Here is a 21,028-nt window from a genome sequence, read left to right as displayed (position 1 = left end):
AGGAGACAGTATAAGAATGCTAAACTTCCATCTCTCGATAGGAAGTTAATAAGTAATATATAAAATGCAAAGTCCAAAATGGCAGAATAAACATATGATTTAGAAATATGAAGGGAAATAGCCACTTAAAAGAATTAAAAGGAGTTATTGCTGAGGTGTGGAAATTAACATTAGAGCAGTGGGGAAAGAAAGAGCAAAGGAATCCCTGTGTGAGTTCACACGGCCAGACTGCGGGGACCGGCGGGGAGCTGGTGCTCCCCGAGAAAAGTGAAAGCCAATAAAACTCATCTCCAGCACCACCAAAAAAAAAAAAAAAGGAGCAAAGGATTCCCATTTTCACTATAAATCTTACAGAATTACTTAACTTTTAAAAATATGTACCTGAATTATTGTGGGAATCAGCCTTCAAGATATCCCCCAACAATCCCCACCTCCTGCTAATTCCCCCACCCTCGAGTCGTCTCCTCCCATCCTGAATAGAGGTGGCCTGTGTCAACAATAAGATGCTGCAAAAACGACAGTGTATTTGAAAGACCTAAACATCAAGAGATAAAATGGTAAGACTCTTAGAAGAAAACAAAGGGCACAAACTTCATGACATTGGATTTGGCAAAGATTTCTTGGATATGACACCAAAGGCACAAGCAACGAAAAAAAACATGGAAATATTGTATTCATCAAGATTAATTTTTTTTGCATTTCAAAGGACACTAACAACAGAGTAAAAAGGCAACCTAGGAAATGGGAAAAAATATTTCCAAATCATATATCTGACAAGGGATTAATACCCCAAAATACATACAAAATTCAGAAAAACGAAAACACAAACTCCATTAAAATCTTGACTAGGCATTTTTCTAAGGAAGATACACAAATGGCTAACAAGCACATGAAAAGATGCTCAGCATCACTAATCACTAGGGAAGTACAAATCAAAACCCCAATGAGATATTACCTCCCACCCATAAGGACGGCTACTATCCAAAAAAGTAGAAAATGACAAGTATGGGTGATGATGTGGAGAAATTATAACCTTTGTACACTGCTGGCAGGAATGTAAAATGGTGCAGCTGTTATGGAAAACAGCATGATGGTTCTTCAAAACATTAAAATCAGAATTGCCCGGGGTGCCTAGGTGGCTCAATCGTTAAGCGTCTGCCTTTGGCTCAGGTCATGATCCCAGGGTCCTGGGATTGAGCCCCACATCGGGCTCCCTGCTCCATGGGAAGCCTACTTCTCCCTCTCCCACTCGCCCTGCTTGTGTTGCCTCTCTCACTGTGTCTCTCTCTGTCAAATAAATAAATAAAATCTTAAAAAAAAAAAAAAAAGAATTGCCCTTCTCCAAGTAAACACCAAACGGCAGATGATGAGTGTGCTGTGGGAAACCTGGAAGCAACAGCTTCCACAGAAGTTTGGGCAACAGCTTCTGGGACCACAGTTGCGGGTGTGCTGAGCCACAGAGCTCACTAAGTCAAGGCTGAGGACAAGTGGCTGCCTGTCACCAAGCTGGGCCACCTGGTCAAGGACATGATCATCAAGTCCCTGGAGGAAATCTATCTCTTCTCCTTTGCCCATCAAGGAGTCTAAGGGGTCATGGACTTTTCCCCAGAGATGACCATTAATGGTGAGCTGGAAGATTATGCCTGTGCAAAAGCAGATCCCGGCTGGCCAGGGAACCAGGTTCAAAGCATTTTTCGCCATTGGGGAACCACAAGAGCCATGTCAATCTGGGTAAATGCTCTAAGGAGGTAGCTACTGCCATTCACAGGGCCATCACCCTGGCCAATCTCTCCACTGCCACCATGCAGTGAGAGTACTCCGGCACCAAGACTGACAGGTCCCACACCAACCCCTGCAAGGTGACCAGCTGTTGAAGCTCTATGCCAGTATGCCTCATTCCTCAGCCTGAGAGGCACTGGCATCTCAGCTACTCTGCCCAAAAAGCTGCTGCTGATGGCTGGTATTAGTGACTGCTACACCTTGCCCAGGGGATGCACTGCCACTCTGGGGAACTTTACCAAGGCCATCTTGGATGCCATCTCCAAGACCTATAGCTATGTCACCCAACCTCTGGGAAGAGACTGTGTTAATCAGGTAACCCTCCAAGGAACTCACCATCGACCATCTAGTAAGGAGCTACACCAGAGTCTCCGTGTAGAGGAGTCAGACTCCATCTGTGGACACCATGTAAGATATTTATACAAGAAAAATCAAGTGAATTAATTAAGTTTGGAAAAAATAGAATTATCATATGACCCAGCAATTCCACACTGGATATATACTCAAAAGAACTGAAAGCAGGAACACGAGTAAGTATTTGCACACTCATGTTAATAGCAGCATTATTCACAACTGCCAAAAGGTGGAAGCACTCCAAGTGTTCATCAACAGATAAATGGATAAACAAAATGTGGTATATACATACGATGGCATAGGATTCAGCCTTAAAAAAGAAGGAAATTCGGGGCACCTGGGTGGCTCAGATGGTTAAGCGTCTGCCTTCGGCTCAGGTCATGATCCCAGGGTCCTGGGATCAAGCCCCATATCGGGCTCCTGGCTCAGCAGGGAGCCTGCTTCTCCCTCTCCCTCTGCCTCTCTCCCTGCTCACGCTCTCTCTCTCTCTCTCTCTGTATTTCTGTGTCTCAAATGAATAAACAAAATCTTTAAAAAAAAAAAAAGGAAATTCAAACAGATGTTACAACATGGACAAACCTAGAGGATATTCTTCTACATGAAATAAGCCAGTCACAAAAGGACAGATATTGTATGATTCCACTAATATGAGGTACCTAGAATAGTCTGATTCACTGAGACAGGAAGTGGAACGGTGACTGCCACAAGCTAGGGGAGAGGGCATGGAAGTTACTGTTTAATGAGTACAGAGTTTCAGTTTTGCTAGATGAAAGAGTTCTGGAAGTGGATGGTGGTGATGGTTGCACAACAATGTGATGTACTTAATGCTACTAAGCTGTACACTTAAAAAGGGTTAAAATGGTAAATTTTATGTTATCTGTATTCTACCACAATTTAAAAATTTTTTTTAAATGATGGTATATAACTTCTGAGGCTGGGTCATAAAGGACATTGTGGCTTCTGTCTTTCTCTTGAGTCATTCATTCTGAGGGAAGCCAGCTGCCATGTCATGAGGACATGCAGGCAGCCCTGTGGAGAAGTCCATGTGGTGAGAAACAAAGGCCTCCTGCCAACAGCCAGCATGATCTCATCATCCATGTGAGAGTGAGCCATCATGGAAGTAGATCCTCCAGCCCCAGGCAAGCCTTCAGATGACTGCAGCCCTCTCGGCTGCCATCTTAACTGCCACCTCATGAAAGAGCCAGAGCCAGAACCACCCAGTTAAGCTGCTCCTTAATTCCTGACCCACAGAAACTGAGATAATAAATGTTTGTTGTTTTAGGCTGCTAAACTTGGAGATAATTTGTTATGCAGTTACTTAGATAACACATTTTAAAAGGAAAAGAAAACTTAGCTTTAAAGCACTATCCTATCAGAGTGGCCTGTTTTCCTAACATGGCACATGTCAGGGTAGATTACCATGATGGCCTGCTATTGAATTACAATGCATCTCTTCACTAAAGCCTTAAGAGAGAGATTCTCACCTCTTCTGTACTGAGAAAACTTCATAAAGTGTGAAGTTTGATCAGTATGTAAAAGATATTTAACTATACATTTTGTTTTATTTATTTGGGGGGGAGGGGCAGAGGGAGAGAATCTTAGGCAGACTCCATCCCCCTCGTGGAGCCCAACACACTGGGCTCAATCTCATGACCCCGAGATCATGACCTGAGCCGAAATCAAGAGTCCGATGCTCAGCCAACTAAGCCATCCAGGCATGTTACAGCTATGTCTGTCAGAAGAGTGCCGAGCTGTTCAGATCTTGCAGCACAGTGCAGAGCAGTGTATATGTGCAACATGTGAGAGAATGTGACATCAAGCTGGTCCCAAATACAGATTGTATGTTTATTTGAATATGAAGAAGCTTTGCCTTGTGCATGTAGTAGTCTAGTCAGGGCTGTAAATAAATAGTACTACTCCAACAGCCGCACAGTCCTGAAAAATGGCCAAGTGAGGAGTATAACTGTAGACAGTTTAGTGGATGCTGTGAGACACTGCTCTACTTTAATACTGATTTCACTGGGTGGCATTTACGGGGCTGAGGACTGTCTTCAGTCTTCCAATCCTTTCAGGTATGTTGAGCATAGTGTGCTGCCAACACAAAAACGGTTTCTGGGCTGCAGCAGGCTTTTGACCTACTTAGTGTTAGGGTTCCTTACTGGAGGAAGCCAAAGCTCAGACCCTAACAATGGCAAGCATGTTGAGTTATGGTTCTGGGTAAAGGAGAAAAGTCTTGACCTGATCCATCTACATTTTCGTGCCACTAAACACAGGCACTGGCTAAAGAGCTGCCCAGGTGGAAGTCTGGGCTGTGATTATGAACCTAGAGGCATTTACGTTCATTCAATATACATTAAGTTGGTGGCTACTCCGTGTCAGACGCCACAGTGAGGGACAGGAACATAAAGATGTTTAAGTCTTCACTTCAAAGGAGGTGGTAGAGGGAAGACATGAAAATGAATTATGACACAGTGTGACTGCCACAGGCAAGTAGGCCGCCTCCATGTGAGATGATCGGAGAAAGTGCAGACTAAGGGTTAGCACTGAGCTGGATCCAGAATGACAAAAAGAATTTCCCAGATACAAATGAATGGGAAAGAGAAAGAGAGTGAAAACATTAGGTACAAAGACCCAGCAATGTTAAATCACACACCCACGTACACCTTCCCCTGACTTTTTTGGTTGACGTTAATTAACAGGGCAGATACTGGGATAAAATCCCCTTAGAATGGCGTATCGAGCACTTGAACTTTGCCTCCTCATCCTCAACCATCCCCTACTTGTCCCATGACACTGCACTTCAGGAGTGCTCTTGCCCGCTTCTCAGCCATTCTCACCTAGCAAAACACAACAATCTATCCTCTGCAAGCCTACTCTGGTTTTCTTCTGATTGAGCTTATGCCCCAAGGCCCCAAAAGGCCCTTTGTCAGTATGTTTTTTGGACTGTGACTGTTCTTCACAGTGACTATTTCCTACCCACTGGACCAAGCTTTCAACCAATGGAGTTCATCATTCTGGTCTCTCTCCACCCAGAGCCTGACAACATCACAGTCATGCAATTGTTTGCTGAATGAACAAACGCATGAGTAAATTAACATTCCACCAAAGAAAGGAAACTAGAATAAGCCTTTGGCGGAGTTAGAGGGATCACATGGAAAGTTCATCAGGCAGAAGATTTGAAGCCCTGGGTTCTAGTCCTTACTTTATTACCAGGTGGGGGGGGGGAATTTACACAAACCACTTAACTTCAATTTCTAATACCTGTAGAACAGGGTATGGACAGATGACATGGAAATGTTTCCAGTAATTCCCATTTACTAAGCACTTACTCTATGGCAGGCACTTTCTAAAAGTGTTTTTCTCATGTCGCTTAATTTTCATCTGCTCCTCAGAATATCCTTAGGAAGTAGGCATTCTGTCTTCATTTAGATGTAATAATAGTAGATTCAAAGAGCTTGCCCTCAGCGACATAGCTAGCAAGTGGCTAAAAAAGGGAGGGATCCAAATTGGTCTGTCTCTAAAATGCATGCTCTCAAATACCAGGTCATCGCATTTAAATGTGAGATCTTCAATAATTTAAATAAAGGAATTTGGACCTTCTCAAGCCATGTGATAGCCCTAAAAAGCAGCAGTGCTTGTTTATCTACTTAAGGTGACGGGGACTGGGTGACACACACGTGGTGATGCACCAAACTTCAGGGTCTTGAAAGGGGGAGGAGCCTTTCTGGATGAAAAGTCTGAGCCCAGGAAAAGGAAGAAAATGCAGGAAGAGATGCCATGGGAAGGGGGGACTGGGGGACAGCCTGGCAGAAAAGCAAGGGCAGGCACAGGCAAACAGGAAGGGTCCTGAGTGGGCTGCTGCTGAGGGCGCCGGGCTGGGTGGAGGGAGAATGATGAAGGTCCAGTGCTGCTGGGGGGCAGAGCTTCGGGAGGCGGGTGGCCATCTAGGGAAGAGAAGGGTCCGCCAGGGCTGGCAAATCCAACCCAAAGCAGGAAATGGGATGGGTCAACCTTGCTTCGTTAAGAATGGAGGGGGTTGAAGAGAAAACTCAGCCAAGGGCCTGAGGGGAAAAAGGGGAGACTAGTGAGAAAAACAATGACCGTGCAGGTCTGAAAGGAAGAACCTGCAGACTTAGAGAGAGGTGATGACAGAGAGGGCCTAGAATGGCCCATTTCATGCTTTAAACTTGTGCCAAGCTGAGTAATGCGGGCCTGAGCTGGTGATTTACCTCAGCTATGGGGAGATTAGTCTGTGCATCAGCAGCAGCATAAACAAACATCACTGTTCGACAGAGATAAGTGCTATTAATACCAAAGAGATCTAATCGTGTGCCGACCTTTATAGTTCACAAAGCATGTTCACGTACAGGATGGCATCGAACCCCACAAAAACCTGGGCATTGCCACTCCCTACATGGCAAAGTGAGGCTTAAGTTTTGTCAAATGATTTAGCCCAAGTCAGGAAGTTCCAGGTCGACCTGAGACTGGCATTTAGGTCTTCCCGTTCCTGGTCCAGGGTTCTGGGATAGGAATAAAATCTAGCCTTTGCCTTTTAAAGACTTACATCTCAGGAGAGAAAGAAAAAAGATATATATACATAGCTAGCTAGTTAACTAGATAGATAGCTAGATAATTACACAAAGGAGCAGATACTATACTCCAGAAGAGTTTAGTCCAGAGGAAGGGGCAAGGCTGGGGGCAGCTGGAAACAGCTCGAGGCTACTGCAGACTGGACAGGGGGAGGGGGTCACTAAGCAGGAAAGCAAGGAAGCAGGGAAAGCTCCGAGAGTGTGGGCTTCAGAGGGGTACTGTGCCTACCTAGTCCCTCCCCACAGCACAGCAGTTGGCCAGGGCAATCATTTAATAAATACGTACTGTTGACGCTGTGCTAAATGCCGAAGATCCAAAGGCATACAAAAGGTAGGTTCAAGACATTTACTCCAAGACCAAAAGTGTCAGGGCTGCTTGCTGGGGCGGGTTGTCTGTCATCTGTGCTTTTGGAAAAGGGAGATGTTCTATTCTCAGAGTGATAACCCAATCCATCAGAGGAATGTAGGACCTCCAGTTTTTCGAAACTTACTACTTTCCCAAAATAGAAGAGGACTCTGTTTGCCTCTCCTTTGGCAGGTGGTCAGAAAGGGTCACAGCTGAAAGGGGAAAAGGGAGCATTCAAGTAGCTATTTCACAGCAGAGTCATGTAAAAAGAAAAAGCAAGAGGGTTGTGTTTAGCAACTTGCTCCACAGTTTGGTATTCACCCTCCCAACATTCATGTGTATACGATGCACATGTAGTCAAGAGAAAATGTGATAGGGGAATAGAGTGAGGGAGCCTGCAAAGTGCTGAAGCAGCATACCTGGCAGCTGCTAAAACAAAACTTCAAAGATCTGGCTTCTTTGAAAAGCCATCAGGCAGGACCCCACCCACTCCCCCTGCTAGCCACAGCTTCCCTGGGAGCTAGTACACGTAACCGCTTCCGCATGTTTGGCTCTGTTCCCCAGGGCTATAGCAGCTCCATAAGCCAAGTCAGAGCCCAGCCAAGCAGGTGGGGGGTGGGGGGGCGAGCGTAGGGAAACAAGTCCTCTCCCCAATATTCAGCCATGGGCATATCTCAGAAAATAAAATGATAATGCTGGGATCTGCTTTAAAAATCCTCTTCCTCTCAGTCAGCCCAGCTCTGATTGGTTAGACCACTAGTAATACAGAAGCTCTGGGCTTTCGAGGCTCCCAAGGCATCAGAATATGCCCCTCCCAGCACCACAAATTAGTTCAAGAACAGCATCTGTGGTAAATCTCTAGATCTAAACAAAAGAGGCTTGACATCTACAGAAGGGCCTAAGAGGAAAATCAAGAATATGCCTTTCTTGGAAACTCATTCCTTTTGATTTTTTTAATCCACTGACCAAGCTTGGGTCTTTATCACATCTTCTGGGTTAGCCGTCAGCCGTCTTAGTCCTGTGCTACTTAATAAGGAAGCCATGAGCCTGTGCAAATGGGGCTAGTAGGACTGAGCAACTGCTTTTTTCATGTTATTTAACTATCATTAATTTAAATTTAAATATCCACACCTGGCTTGTGGCGACTGCATTGGACAGCACTGATCTTATTCACCAAACGTTTACTGAGGACTTTGTACAGGTCACTATAAGGATGTAAAATTGTGTAAGACTTGATGTCTGCCCCACAAAGCTTACAATCTAATATGACAGGTAAGACAAATATACAAAGAGCCAGAATATAAGGAGGAGTGGCAAGTGTCATGGCAGAGATAAAGAAATGATACTTGAACATGGAGTAGGGAGATGGTGGCCCAACATTACGCCTCGGCCATACCAACCACGCAGGGAGTCTATCAAATCAAGGACAGTGAAAAGAGAGGAACCACTATAAAGAACACCAAAAAGCTGAACACCACAAAAACATACATTCAGTGAACACTCTAACTCATTAGGCAACCAATGTGAAAGGTTGGAGGAAAGAGGTAACTATCCCATCCTGGGCTGTCCAAGATGGTGGATACCCTTCCACTTGCACCATCTTCTAGGAGTGGCTCTTAAAAGACTCCTGTGGGTTAGGGGGGGTGGGGAGAAGGCTGGGGTTTAAAAAGTTCTCTGTCTTTTCCTTTTCCATATCTGCCTCTACCCCTCAGATGAAAGAGGAACTCTTGCTTGTAGGGCACTTTTGATTTTTGTATAACATGAAAGAACTGAATAGGGTCCAAGGGAGAAGCAATAAAGACCCGATGACATGGGCAGGGCGGGGCGGGAGGGCGTGTTGTGAGCTTTAAGTTCAATGGAGGAACTAGGTAGGGCTTTTTTTCCCCACTGTTCAGTTCACTAGGATAGGAAGGGCCCCAAATTTCCATTCTCTAGGAATTAAAATCAAGCACTTAGCCCGAGCATCCTCTGAATTACAGTTTTTAGGAACAGGAGTCCAGTGGGTGAGGAAGGAAGAGAAATCCTAATGGCATTGCTCAAGAACAGGGAAGACTGCAGAAATGCCCTACTGAGCCAAACCCTACACAGAACAGGGTGTGAGCATGTGCAGATGCAGGCGAGGGGCAGGGTGTCCATCTACTAATTCCTTTACGTCTAAATTCCTTAATAAATATTCATTTAATATTTGTTCTTATTTTTAAGTCCCTACTGCTAACCAAGGTGCTCGGATCCGACAGTAATAAGAAACTTACACTTCTGTTGAAGGAGTGACAGTACATAGAGAGTAAACTAATAGGGGGAGGGCTATGGAATGGCATACGCATAGAAGTGCTGAGGGCAAACACACAAGGCTTATTTCTGATCACTGCTGAAACTGAACGTGTAGAGAGAAATAATACTGGAAAGTTTGGGACCAGATGCAGGTGTGCGTTTTGGAAATCAGGCCAAGTTTTTATTTCTTTTTTTTTTTTCATTTTTAAGACTATGTTGCATTAGGTCTTTTTATTTCTTCCTTAAAAATTTTATTATCAGGGAAATTACCAACAATCTTTAGATTTTAAATAAAACAAGTTAGAAAGCTGTAGACCTGAGAGGTTGAAGCCCAACTGTGCCATATTCATAGACTATCTCCTCCAATTTATCTTTCTCAATAATAAAGCCAGTATTTTGCTGACTTTTCCCCCTAATTTCTCATTTAGCTGTGAACTGGAAGACAGCAGGAAGTATGATTAATGATACTTCACCAACACCAACTTCAGGACTTTATAGTTATACAAACTGAAAAATCTGTACAACAGAGCCAGCTTGTGAATTTCAGTTTCTATCATTCAAAACTCACTGTTTTGACCAATGCATGGTATTTCAAACAGAAACACTCTGCTTCAGCCAGACTGGTCCCCATTCCCTGTCGCTTGCAAATGTTTACAACACCTTGCACATTACGGGTCTTCTCCCTCCTCTCCTGTCCTTCACCTGTCCGTAGCCTACACAGTCAAGGACTGAATTCATACTCTACCTTAAAACCTTCCTCTGCAGAGTCTTCTCTTTCCACCTGTCTTCAGTACCTTTTCTGAACTGTGACTCGTCTGAACCTATGTGCCCTCTTTTAATCACTCATTTTGCATTTTATGTGAAAAAAGTAAACACACATTTAGGGCAGTTTTTTTTATACCACCCTGCTGAACTGTCACCTCTAACTTAGCAGGAGTGTGAATCACATTACTTTGATCCTCGAATAGTGTTGAGCACAAAGTAAATGTGCAATTACCTCTTAATTTGTTACTATTAGCCTCTTCGCCCACCCACGCCCCATCTGCCCTTCCAGATTCCGCTCATGCCCCTTTCCTCTCCATGGACCTTTTGTCAGCTTCTCCAGTTAGTGGTCAATTTCCCCTCTGAATTTGTACCTACAGGATAACCCTCTTCTTCAACAATTAAGCACATACTGTTTCACAGTACTTGCATTGATAGGACTATTAACTTTCCTCCTTGAGAACAGAGACCCTAACACCTCCTTCACAGCTCAGCCCAGTGTCTTGTGTTTAGGAGATATAACATTGTTTTAACAACTACCAGAGGATGCCATTTCCCATCTGTGATGCTACTTAATGCCAGTTTTACCTTTCCTCTTTTTCAAATATTTCAATATACTAATTATTCGGTGAAGAAGGTAACAGAACTCTTCTTTTGGGGGCTAGTATTCCAAATGCATTGGGTTCATGTAGCTAAGCAAGATTATTTGAGAACACTAATAATATAGACAGAGTCTTTATTAAGACTTTATTTTTTTATTAATTAATATTTCTTTATTAATTAATATTTCAATTTTCCTTGGTGCAAAGTTCCAGAAGAACATAATTTGATTTCCTCTAGCTCACCTATAAACCCCCTTTATGGTTTCCTTACCTGCTATGCCAGAAAGCCTCCTTTTCTCATCTAAATCCTTCTAGATTATAGTCACATTACTGAGATGCATCCATATTTCATTTTCATCACGGAAAGATAGTAAAACTTATTTTTAAGAACCAGGCCAAACATGGTATTGCTTATTGGCTTTGAAGCCAAATTAATACAAGTCTTAGCCTGATAATTCATGAAAGCCAAAAATATCCCCGTACTGTGTCTGAAGCAGAAGAAGGTCCAATTAAGACAAGAGTTCTACTGTTACTTATTACGAACCCCAGGGGCCTGCCATATGATGTGACATTTTGAATTCCTAGGCTCTCATACACTGCTTCTCTCCCACCTAAAGCTTTCCTAGCATCTCCCAAAGAACACTTGGCTCCATATTTAAATGCCCTTTTAAGTTTAGCTTCTCTTTGGTTATCTTTCTTTAGGAGCATTTTCTTGGTTTATAATCAAAATTTTAATTTATGGATACTGACTTCACAATAAAAGTAGATCGTGTAAACCTCAGTGTTGTGTTATGATTAGGTATACCTGTTTTCCCTACTATGTATCTAGTCTAAGTATTACATGAAGTGGTGTAGGAATATGTCTTCAGTCAGTCTAATTTTACATTCCTTTCTTTTCTGGAAAGGGAACTAAGAATTATCAAGAACCTATACCCAAGCCAGAACCTATGCCAAAACTGCTTCTCAAAGTGGCTGCAAGGGAAGAGAGGATCTTTACTCCTTTTCAGATACTATCAGTCTATTGTTTTCTTTTATTAAAACATAGGTACAGGGAGTTTTTTCCTTTTAGCCCCTTAAATCCTAGGACTTAAAAAAAAAAAAAAAAAAAAGCAGAGGGCCTGGGTGGCTCAGTCGGTTAAGCATCTGCCTTCAGCTCAGATCATGATCCCGGGATCCTGGGATCAAGCCCCGTGTTGGGCTCCCCTGTGCTGTCTCTCTCTCTCTCAAATAAATAAATAAAATCTTAAAAAAAAAAAAAAAAGCAATGATTTCTTAGTTGTATTTAATTGGTAACATGCTGAAAGTCTTAACAAAAATAAGAGTGGGAGGGGCACTTGGGTGGCTCAGTCGGTTAAGCATCTGACTCATGATTTCGGCTCAGGTCATGGTCTCAGGGTTGTGAGACTGAGCCCCAAGTTGGGCGTGGGGCCTGCTTGGGATTCTCTCTCTCCCTCTGCCAAATAAAATAAAATAAAAAGAAAGAAGAGTGGGAGGGAGGATGGAGGGAGGACGGGGTCTTCAGCTACAGGTTCAGGAAAGCTGACTAGTCTTCCTTCTAGAAATTCATGGAGTCAACAGTAAGCTTTAAAACTGGGTCATCAATGTCTCTCTACAGAAGTCGGAAAGAAAGAGTGTTTCTTTACCATTCTGATTCTTTCCAAGCTCTTTCAAAACTGGTAAACGGAGTTAACTTGCAAAGATGAATGAAGAGAGGAAAAACCATGTGAGAATTAAACTGAATTATGAATTAAGTAACTCTGATATAATTTCTTAATTCTAGAAAAGGAGTCTCATTCAGCTTAATATGTAGACTTTTGTCATTCAGGCCTCTTAGAGTCAAAATAATCACCAACTGTGGGTAGATATAAAATTATAAAGTCAACAGTGAAATAAGATAGGGTCTTGGGCGCCCGGGTGGCTCAGTTGGTTAAGTGACTGCCTTCAGCTCAGGTCATGATCCTGGGGTCCTGGGATCGAGTCCCACATCAGACTCCCAGGGAGCCTGCTTATGCCTCTCCCTCAGCCTGCTGCCCCCCCCGCTTGTGCTCTCTGTCAAATAAGTAAATAAAATTAAAAAAAAAAAAGATTTAAAAAATAACATAGGGTCTTGCCTCCAACAATGACTGTGTGCATGCAACGTGGGTGTGCCCAAGTGTACATGTGTCCTATTTTAATCCTAAGGAAAGGTACTTGGTACTTTGGGGGGTAGGGAGGAGGCATACTGAACTGAAAAAACACTACACTGGCACACCACAAAGCAACCTGCATTTTGGCTTGCAGATAAGAAAAGATCTACTTCTTTCACTCCTGATACTAGGCCCAAACATTCCCACACATACTTTGCCCAGGCTCTGCTATGATGTCCAGCCAGCGATCTTTGACACATTTCCTAGGTTTACCCACATTCCTTCAATAGGCAGAAGCCCAATCATTCTGGCCTTGGCACAAACACCTATGGCCCTCAGCTCTCTTGGGGAAGGAGGAATTGTAGAATCTGTCACAGAGCTTGAACTGAAACAGAGCATAGCCTTTGAGAGGTTATGTGTCTGGTGGAGTGAGAAAAGAAGCAGAGGAACTTTAGATAGAAGTACAGGCCTTTATCACACATGTGCTGAAGAAACATTTTACTCAAGGGGTGAGAGCTAAGACTCAGGAGGAGGAAGGACAAGTTAACTTGATTTTATGGGAAAGAAGGAAGGAGAATAAGAAGTGAAATAAGTTCTACAGAACTCTGAACATGAAAGAATTTCCTTTTTTTTTTTTAGGGCCCCCCAAAAGTGGTTTCTTTTTGTGATTGTGCTCTTTGGCTAGAGAGTGTTGTTTATATAACAGTATAAAGTACAAAATTATAAGCTCCAAACTCCTCCAGAGAAAAGCTCTCCCAAAGCTCGACCCCCAGGATAGATGGAAAATATGAGTGTTTACTGGCTAGAACATCGAGCTGCAGTGGAAATTTCAACATTCAAAAGAAGATAGCAGAGAGGAAGGGCCTGGTGAGTAGAAAGAAGTCACCCTTCAACAAAGGGGTCAGAGAAAAAGGAAGAGTCTCCTGTTGGCTCCACTCTGATGCTTTCCCTTCCTCAGCTGGAAAGGCCACAGCTCTGTGATCCAGCCCGAGGAGCACACCACCCACAGGTAATGGCTAGTTCCCTCTGTACTAGATACTAACCCAAGTGGGTAGCAACACCATATCCCAAGCAAGTCCAATTTCAACTTTTTTTCTTCTGGGGAAGGAAATGAAATGTTATCAACAATCTACACCAAAACCAGGCACTAAACTGGCTCCTTTCACATACACTACTCAATTAAATCTTGTAACAACTTAATGAGGTAGGTATTTATTTGCATATCTAAGCAGATGGGAAAATTGTGGCCCAGAGAAGCAATGTAATTCGCCCAAGGTCACACACTTAAGGCAGGCACATCCAGGTCTGTCCAACTCAACAGTTCCTTCTCCTTCTATTACATCGTGCCATCTGCCTCATAGGGGTCAACGGCCCCCTTTCCTATAAAGTTAACATACTCTTAAAGAAACAGAAGCATTTCAAGGACTAGGCTGAGGCTAATCCCCCTACAGAGGGGCAGAGGATAGGAGCAAAACTTTGCCATTTTAGTCACTAAATATAATTTTTGTGGAACTATGGGACTCTCTTTTAAGCCCTTACAATACCCCTTTTTTTAATGTAGTAAAAAACACCTAAGTTTAAAAACACCATCTAACCATTTCTGTGTGTACAGTTCAGTAAAGTACATTCACACTGTTGTACAACAGAGCTCTAGAACTTTTTCATCTTGCAAAACTGAAACTCTGTAGCTATTAAATGTTAATTCCCTCTTCCCTCTCCCTGCAGCCCCTGGCAACCACCTTTCTACTTTCTGTTTCTCTGATCTGGACGACATTAGACACTTTGTATGAAAGGAATGATACAGTATTTGTCCTTTTGTGACCAGCTTATTTCACTTATCATAATGCCCTCCAGGTTCACCTATGTTGTAGCAGGTGACAGAATTAAATGCTTACACATTCTTCTCGATATTTTTTCTTCTAACTGCCTGCGCCGTCAGATTGAAATCTTTGCTATATGCCCCTTGACACTACTCTGTAACTGTTTCATGTGTATATAGCTCCTTTTCTCTGCTAGACTGTCACCTCTGAGTGATCAAAAACTAGGTCTTCCAAATCTTTTAGACCATACCCAGCACCCAGGACTATGCTGAGAACATGACAGATAGATCACGGACCATAAGCTCTGTGAGATCAGGCACAGTCCTGTTTTATTTATCATGACTCCCCAGGGCCTAACCAAATGCCTGACACATGGAAAATGAATAGGATGTATTTTTGTTTTTTTAAAACAACAAACTCAGTATTTTCTGAGGATTAAAAATGAAAAGATGGGAAGTCAGAGACCTGACTCTCCAGCAACATTTGTAAGAAATAATCTAAAGGAAGGGAGAAAAGTATTAGCTAAACTAGAATCAAAATCTCTGAAAAACTTGTTCCTATAAATTATGTAAAGCAGGGTATCAGACTCATTATAATTTAGTTCTGGAGAATGAAAGGGCAGAGGGAGAGAGTGACGTGACATATACCCCAATTTCTAAGATTTGGTGCTTCACTGTACCCCATTCCCCCATGCTGTTCTCTACAGTGGGGGCCAGCCAGGCCGAGCACCCCAAGCCCATGATGTCTTGCCCTGTCACAAAAAGGAGGAACAAACTCATGGCTTTGCTTTCAAGCTCCCCCACCTTTAATATCGAGGAACAGACAAATCCCCAGGTTGCATGTGTGAAAAAGCCAGAGATGGATAAAAATAATTCAATGACAAATGCTGGAAAAACATACAAAGGGGCAGAAGCCAGACATTCGTGGGATTCCCTGACAGCTCGATCCACAAGGAAGGGTTGGACTGGAAAAAAACAGGGCCTCAGGTTCCTGCCAAGCCGTCTGAGGCCCTGTCCTTCCCAAATCCTTCCAAGCAGCAGCCAAGACTTTACAGTAACCCTTCCAGGTCTCACAAAGAAAGATGCACTGTGAGCCCGCTGAGCGCTCCTCACCTAGAAAATACCCCTCCCTGACGTGGTCCAACTCCATGCAAGGCTGGCCGTACTGGGGAGATGCCTCTGCTTATGGCTTCCAGCCCCTTACAACACCCCATGGGCCCAGAGAATGTATAGCTAAAAGGCAGCCTGAAAAATCCTACCCATCTCATTGGCTGAAGAAAAGCTTAGATACCCAGGTATCCACATCTAGAAAGCGAAATTGATCCCTTTAAGAAAAAAGAGGTCACAAATGCTTGGTACCTGCATCCTGGAGGCCCTATTGTATAATTCTAAATCGGCCTCGCTTAGAGGTATACCTCAGGCTTCTCAACATGTGACTGATTTTGGCCCTGACTACTTTCTCTTCTGGAGAATGGCCTGCAATTAATCTCACTTATTACCTCTGAAAAGTAACAACAGAGGAATGGCTGGCCAAGTCCAGCTCCAGAGCGTCTAGGGAACGGCAAGCTACAGGGCCAGGCCTCAGACTGTCTGGGCAAGTCGTGGGCTCTTTGCCTTCCTCTCCCACAACAAAGCTTGAACAGGGACTCCAGACAGACCAGAGGAACCAAGGGATTTGAGGAGCTGGGCTGAGCTCACACTGACCCAATGGGAGACAACAGCCCTGAGGCTGCATTTGGGGTGGGGGGGCTTCAAAACTGCGGGGGAAGAACAAGGTTGTCTGGTGAAAACTTGTGTGATCCATAAAATTGAGAACAATAGCAACACCACAGGGAAATGAAAAATAACACTATTTGCAGAGTTCTCGTGAGTCACCAGTTTTCATTCCTGTGGCTACCAAGTCACTGAATCCTCCAATATGCAGATGAAAAGCACAGCCAGCGAAGGATTCTCTTTATGTCTTGTTACTGTTTACAGGACAGCCCCTGGTTTAGGGAATTATCAGAGCTTATCAGCACTGGAATCCACTGTTGCTATTGTAGATGAACTAGTAAGAGTACCTCTTATTTACTTAGCACCCACTTCCAGGGAGATCAAAGTGCCTTAAGGGCAATCTAAAAGCTCTCAAAACAGGCCGGTTTATACGTAAGTATGCTTGCCCAATAAAAAGATTAAATGAATGGTTTAGGGTCACTTAGTGTCAAAAACCAGTCATAAAACTCAGATCTCTAAGCTATTAATCCCATATTCATTGAACTTAGTCACCCTTACTACTAAGAGAGGGGCAACAAGAGACTATCCACAAAACAGTGACTTACCAGGTAAAAATGGAAATTGGGGTATGGTACTGGGTAGAATGCCTGCTGGAGGTCTGGCTGTGGCCCAGGTCACAGCCAGCTCTGGAGGGACCCCAGAGAATTCACTTAGCACTCCTTTGGGGTGGACACCTCTGGGAATTCCACAAGCTGAGCCTCTAGGCTGTTCTGGCAACCAGAGGTTACCCGGGCTCAGAGGAAGGTTTCCGCGGCTACCCTAGACTGAAATGGGACCTTACACCTGGCCCTTTGGCTTGAAGAGCAGGTGACGAGAGGGCTGCTTTGGGTACAACTAACTCAAAAGGGGAAAGGCCCAGGGACTCTGCAGGGGCCACTTCCTGGTGCTAGGGGCTCTGAAGTCAGTGGTGTAATATGCTATTTTCCTGCCACTCATAAGCACAGTCTGGCTAGGAGAAGGCCATTCACAGTGCTGGACTCTAGGTCTGGGCTCTGCCCCGGATGGATCCCCACATCTTTCTGGGTTTCAGCACTGCCAAACAGGTGCTACCGAAAGAAGGCTCTAAACCCAGTCATGATGTGGAGTTTTGACATTTTGTTTATAGTATGGAAAATGGCTACAGCCTTGTCATATAGGCAGATAATATCCCCAAGACTGCAGGGAACATGTTTTCCATAGAAACAAGGCTCTGATTGTAACATGAAAATGGAATATTTGGAAATATTTTATATGGAAAATAAAGCTCTATGGTATAAACAGAATTCTTTTTTACGACTTATGTTTTAGGAATGTGGTTATTCTGTAGACTGTAAATCACCCAACGACAGCCTTCTGCGAAGAGAACTTCGTGGGAGGATGTCCCGTCTGAAACAGTCCTGCCTCTCGGTCTTCAACTCTTTGTAACTCTCAGTTGATTCTTTTCACCCTTGACCACAACGATTACTGGTATGAAAGACACTGTACTCAAGCATGATGTAATATGCTTATGTTTATGTTGCTTCCTGGGCAGAGTCTCTGTTTCCCAAATTAGTTCCTTCAGTAATAATTCTAACACCAACAGATACTTCAACAGCATACAGGTATTTCCTTCATGCCCAGGTCTTTGGCCGCCCCTCGCAGCCACGAGGCAAGGCAGCATGCTAAGAGGTGGCCGGCTGGCAGAGGCTGACAGAGCTGGCGCGGGGGTGGGGACTTGGAGGGACATCTGTGGCAGAGCTTCTTTATTCGGAGGGAACAGAATACTTCATCGTAACAGTCACATTCCTCTCTAGCTCACTTCACTCAGGGACAGATACAATTAAACCCGTTCTGAGTAGCCACTAATGCAAGATGTACTGGGAATCCATTTCTTACATTTTTTTTTAATAGGGGATTTAAAATATGGATCAAGACTAGAATTCAATACAGTGGCTTCTTTTCTAATTCAGAAGTTGCTTACTTTATGGCCAGAATCTATTTGGATTTTATCCTCTGCACTTTGCTCAACTACATAAAGGACATTTCCTTCCCACTTCCCAAATGAGCATTGTCCAGGGAGACTGTTTTGAGTTTAATTATATAATCTAGATGAAAACATAAAAAACAAATATGTCCTTCAAAAAAAAAAAAAGAGTCCAAAGTTATTGAAATGCAAATGTAGTACAAGGTATAAACAAGAATGAGGAGACAAGGAGAAAATGTCAAAAGTCAAAACAAGAAAATGTGGACTACAGGCAAGGACTGAACACATCACACCCCAAAGTGAGCTGACTGAACTGTATCAGAAATTTCCTTTGCCTTTGATTTGCCCGCAAACTGTCTTATGAGTCAAACGAGGCCCTCTATTCAAGTGCCAGAGTACTAGGGCAGGCAGAAAGGTACCTGTCTCCCAGGCGTCAGTGCAGGGAGTTCAAGGTGGGAAAGACTCTCTTCAGACCCAGGCTCTTTGTGACCCAAAACGATGATTCCACAACCCTTCACATACCTGCTTCCAGGAGGGGTAGAGTGGCTCTCAGGAGCTTGGGGGTCTGACTGTATTGACCATGTCGGGCCACTAGGACTGATGACAGGCCGAAGGGTAGGGGGGGTTGAAGCACTGCTTCTGTTTATGACGCCACTTGCCAAATTCAGGTTTGTTACCTAGAAATGAAGTGAGGGGAAATAACCTGATTTTACAGCGTTTTCGGAAAGTATCATTAAAAACAGATGGAGAAAATCAAGTCAAGTTCAGGAGATGCCGATTCATCTGAGCTAAAACAGTGGCTGTGACCAAGGCACCCATTAACGGCTGGCTTCTGTGCACACCAAAGAGGAGAAGTGAGGGTGGCTGGTGTCAACAGAAGTTACCATGTATGTATTCTGCCCCTACCGTGTGCAAAGTGCTGGACTGTGCCAGGTGCTATGAAATACAAAGATTAGTAACAAAGACAGCAAGAGTTTACTGCGTATTTACTCTGTGCCAGGCAAGGGTCTGAAACACTAGGCAAACTACTTAGCCTCTCTGGCCCTGTTTCCTCATCTGCAACTTCTAAATGCACAATACATTTTAGTTATACATAAGAAGAATGATTCTTATGACATAAAAAGAACTCACTGATTTAGAAAAAAGATGCACAGGCAAAAGAAAAATGGGCACTGACCCTAATAAACAATTTACAAAAAAGGAATATAATTAGCCATCTAAATATTTAAAACTAGTCATTTCCACTGGCAATCAAAGAAATGTAAATTACAGGGCACCTGGGTGGCTCAGTTGGTTAAGCGACTGCCTTCGGCTCAGGTCATGATCCTGGAGTCCCGGGATCAAGTCCCGCATCGGGCTCCCTGCTCAGCGAGGAGCCTGCTTCTCCCTCTAACCCTCCCCCCTCTCATGTGCTCTCTCTCTCTCTCATTCTCGCTCTCTCAAATAAATAAATAAATCTTTAAAAAAAAAGAAATGTAAATTACAAGGTAACATTTTTGTGTATACATGGATATACAATAATAAAAAATATACTACCTAATAATGGCAAGGGTATGTACTTATACTATTTATGTGACTATAAATTGGTAGAATCTTTCCAGAATTTGGCAATATATTATTAAAGGTATCAAAGTATTTGTACTACCGTCTAACTTCTAGCAACTGTGCTAAAAACTAATTGCCCATGATTAACGATGGTGACTATTATAATTGCAGTTACTATTTAGCAGAACTTACAATGTCTGAAGCTCTGTGTAAATGAGTACATTATATACATCCTATTTTAAACTGTCATAATTCTGTTGGTAGGTACCATTATGATCCCCATTTACAAAGAAGGAAACTGAGGCCTAGGAACAAATGGCCAAACTAGAATCTGGACCATGGTCTTTGGAACTCCAAAGCCCATCTTCTTCCCCATAACACTATACTGTGAACAGATTTTGAAAACAAGCATTGATTTTAATATTGGAACATGGGAAGATCAAAATGGCTAGCAGTGTTGTTAAGTAAATTTTGCTCTGTCCGTATGAGGGAGTATTATGTGTCCACTACAATTTTTCGAAGAATTCTTAATGATATAGAGCCATGCTGATATCTCAAGAAAAAAGAAAAAAAAAAAACCACACTCTGAAACTACAGAAAGCAGATCCGAGTTTCCTTCAACACACATACACACAGATATATACTCGTGAAGGGCATGGATTACTTTTATAATCCAAAAGAGAAAATATAAGTTATCATGAGAAATACAGATGTGAGGTGAGCTTGACACCTGTGAGATGAGAATGAAGTCAGAAAAGAAAGGACGTTTGGAAAAACATTTCAAAATCAGTTGTACAGGGAGAGATTGCTGAAAAGAGGGAGGGCACAGGGCCGAATGCAGGGTGTTGGGTGTGAGACGCCAGAGCCAAGTGGCATAGGAGATGGACATTCCAGGAAAAGTGTTCTCCTAGAAAAATGTCCTAAGAACCTAGTAATTCTGACATTTATAAATAGAAGAATTCTGGAGTGCTGTCATGTTTTTTTCATCCGGAAATTCTTTTTTTTTTTTTAAGTTTATGTTATTTATTTATTTATTTATTTATTTATTTGCTTGGGGGGGGGAGAGAGAAAAAGGGGGGGGGGGGGGGGGGGGGGGGGGGGGGGCAGAGGGAGAAGCAGA

General features: G+C 43.2%; 1 protein-coding gene across 27 annotated transcripts in view; it reads right to left on the bottom strand.

Moving 5' to 3' along the window:
* TTLL5 (tubulin tyrosine ligase like 5) overlaps positions 1–21,028 on the bottom strand; it is a 276,644-nt gene that overhangs the window by 114,979 nt on the left and 140,637 nt on the right. For 26 of the 27 annotated variants that reach the window (XM_073895591.1, XM_073895597.1, XM_073895596.1 and 23 more), the window contains one exon: positions 18,886–19,040. The exons of the other annotated variant lie outside the window; for it this stretch is intronic. In XM_073895591.1, the coding sequence (XP_073751692.1) occupies positions 18,886–19,040 (155 nt within the window). The remainder of the gene's footprint in view (positions 1–18,885; positions 19,041–21,028) is intronic. 27 annotated transcript variants of the gene reach the window in all.

The sequence above is a fragment of the Callorhinus ursinus genome, unplaced genomic scaffold (genome assembly GCF_003265705.2).
Source record: "Callorhinus ursinus isolate GAN/ISIS: 27379988/994484 unplaced genomic scaffold, GSC_fseal_2.0 scaffold8, whole genome shotgun sequence".
Classification (NCBI taxonomy): Eukaryota; Metazoa; Chordata; class Mammalia; order Carnivora; family Otariidae; genus Callorhinus; species Callorhinus ursinus.
The sequence above is the reverse complement of the archived record's forward strand: the minus strand, read 5'-3'. Positions and strand labels throughout refer to the sequence as shown.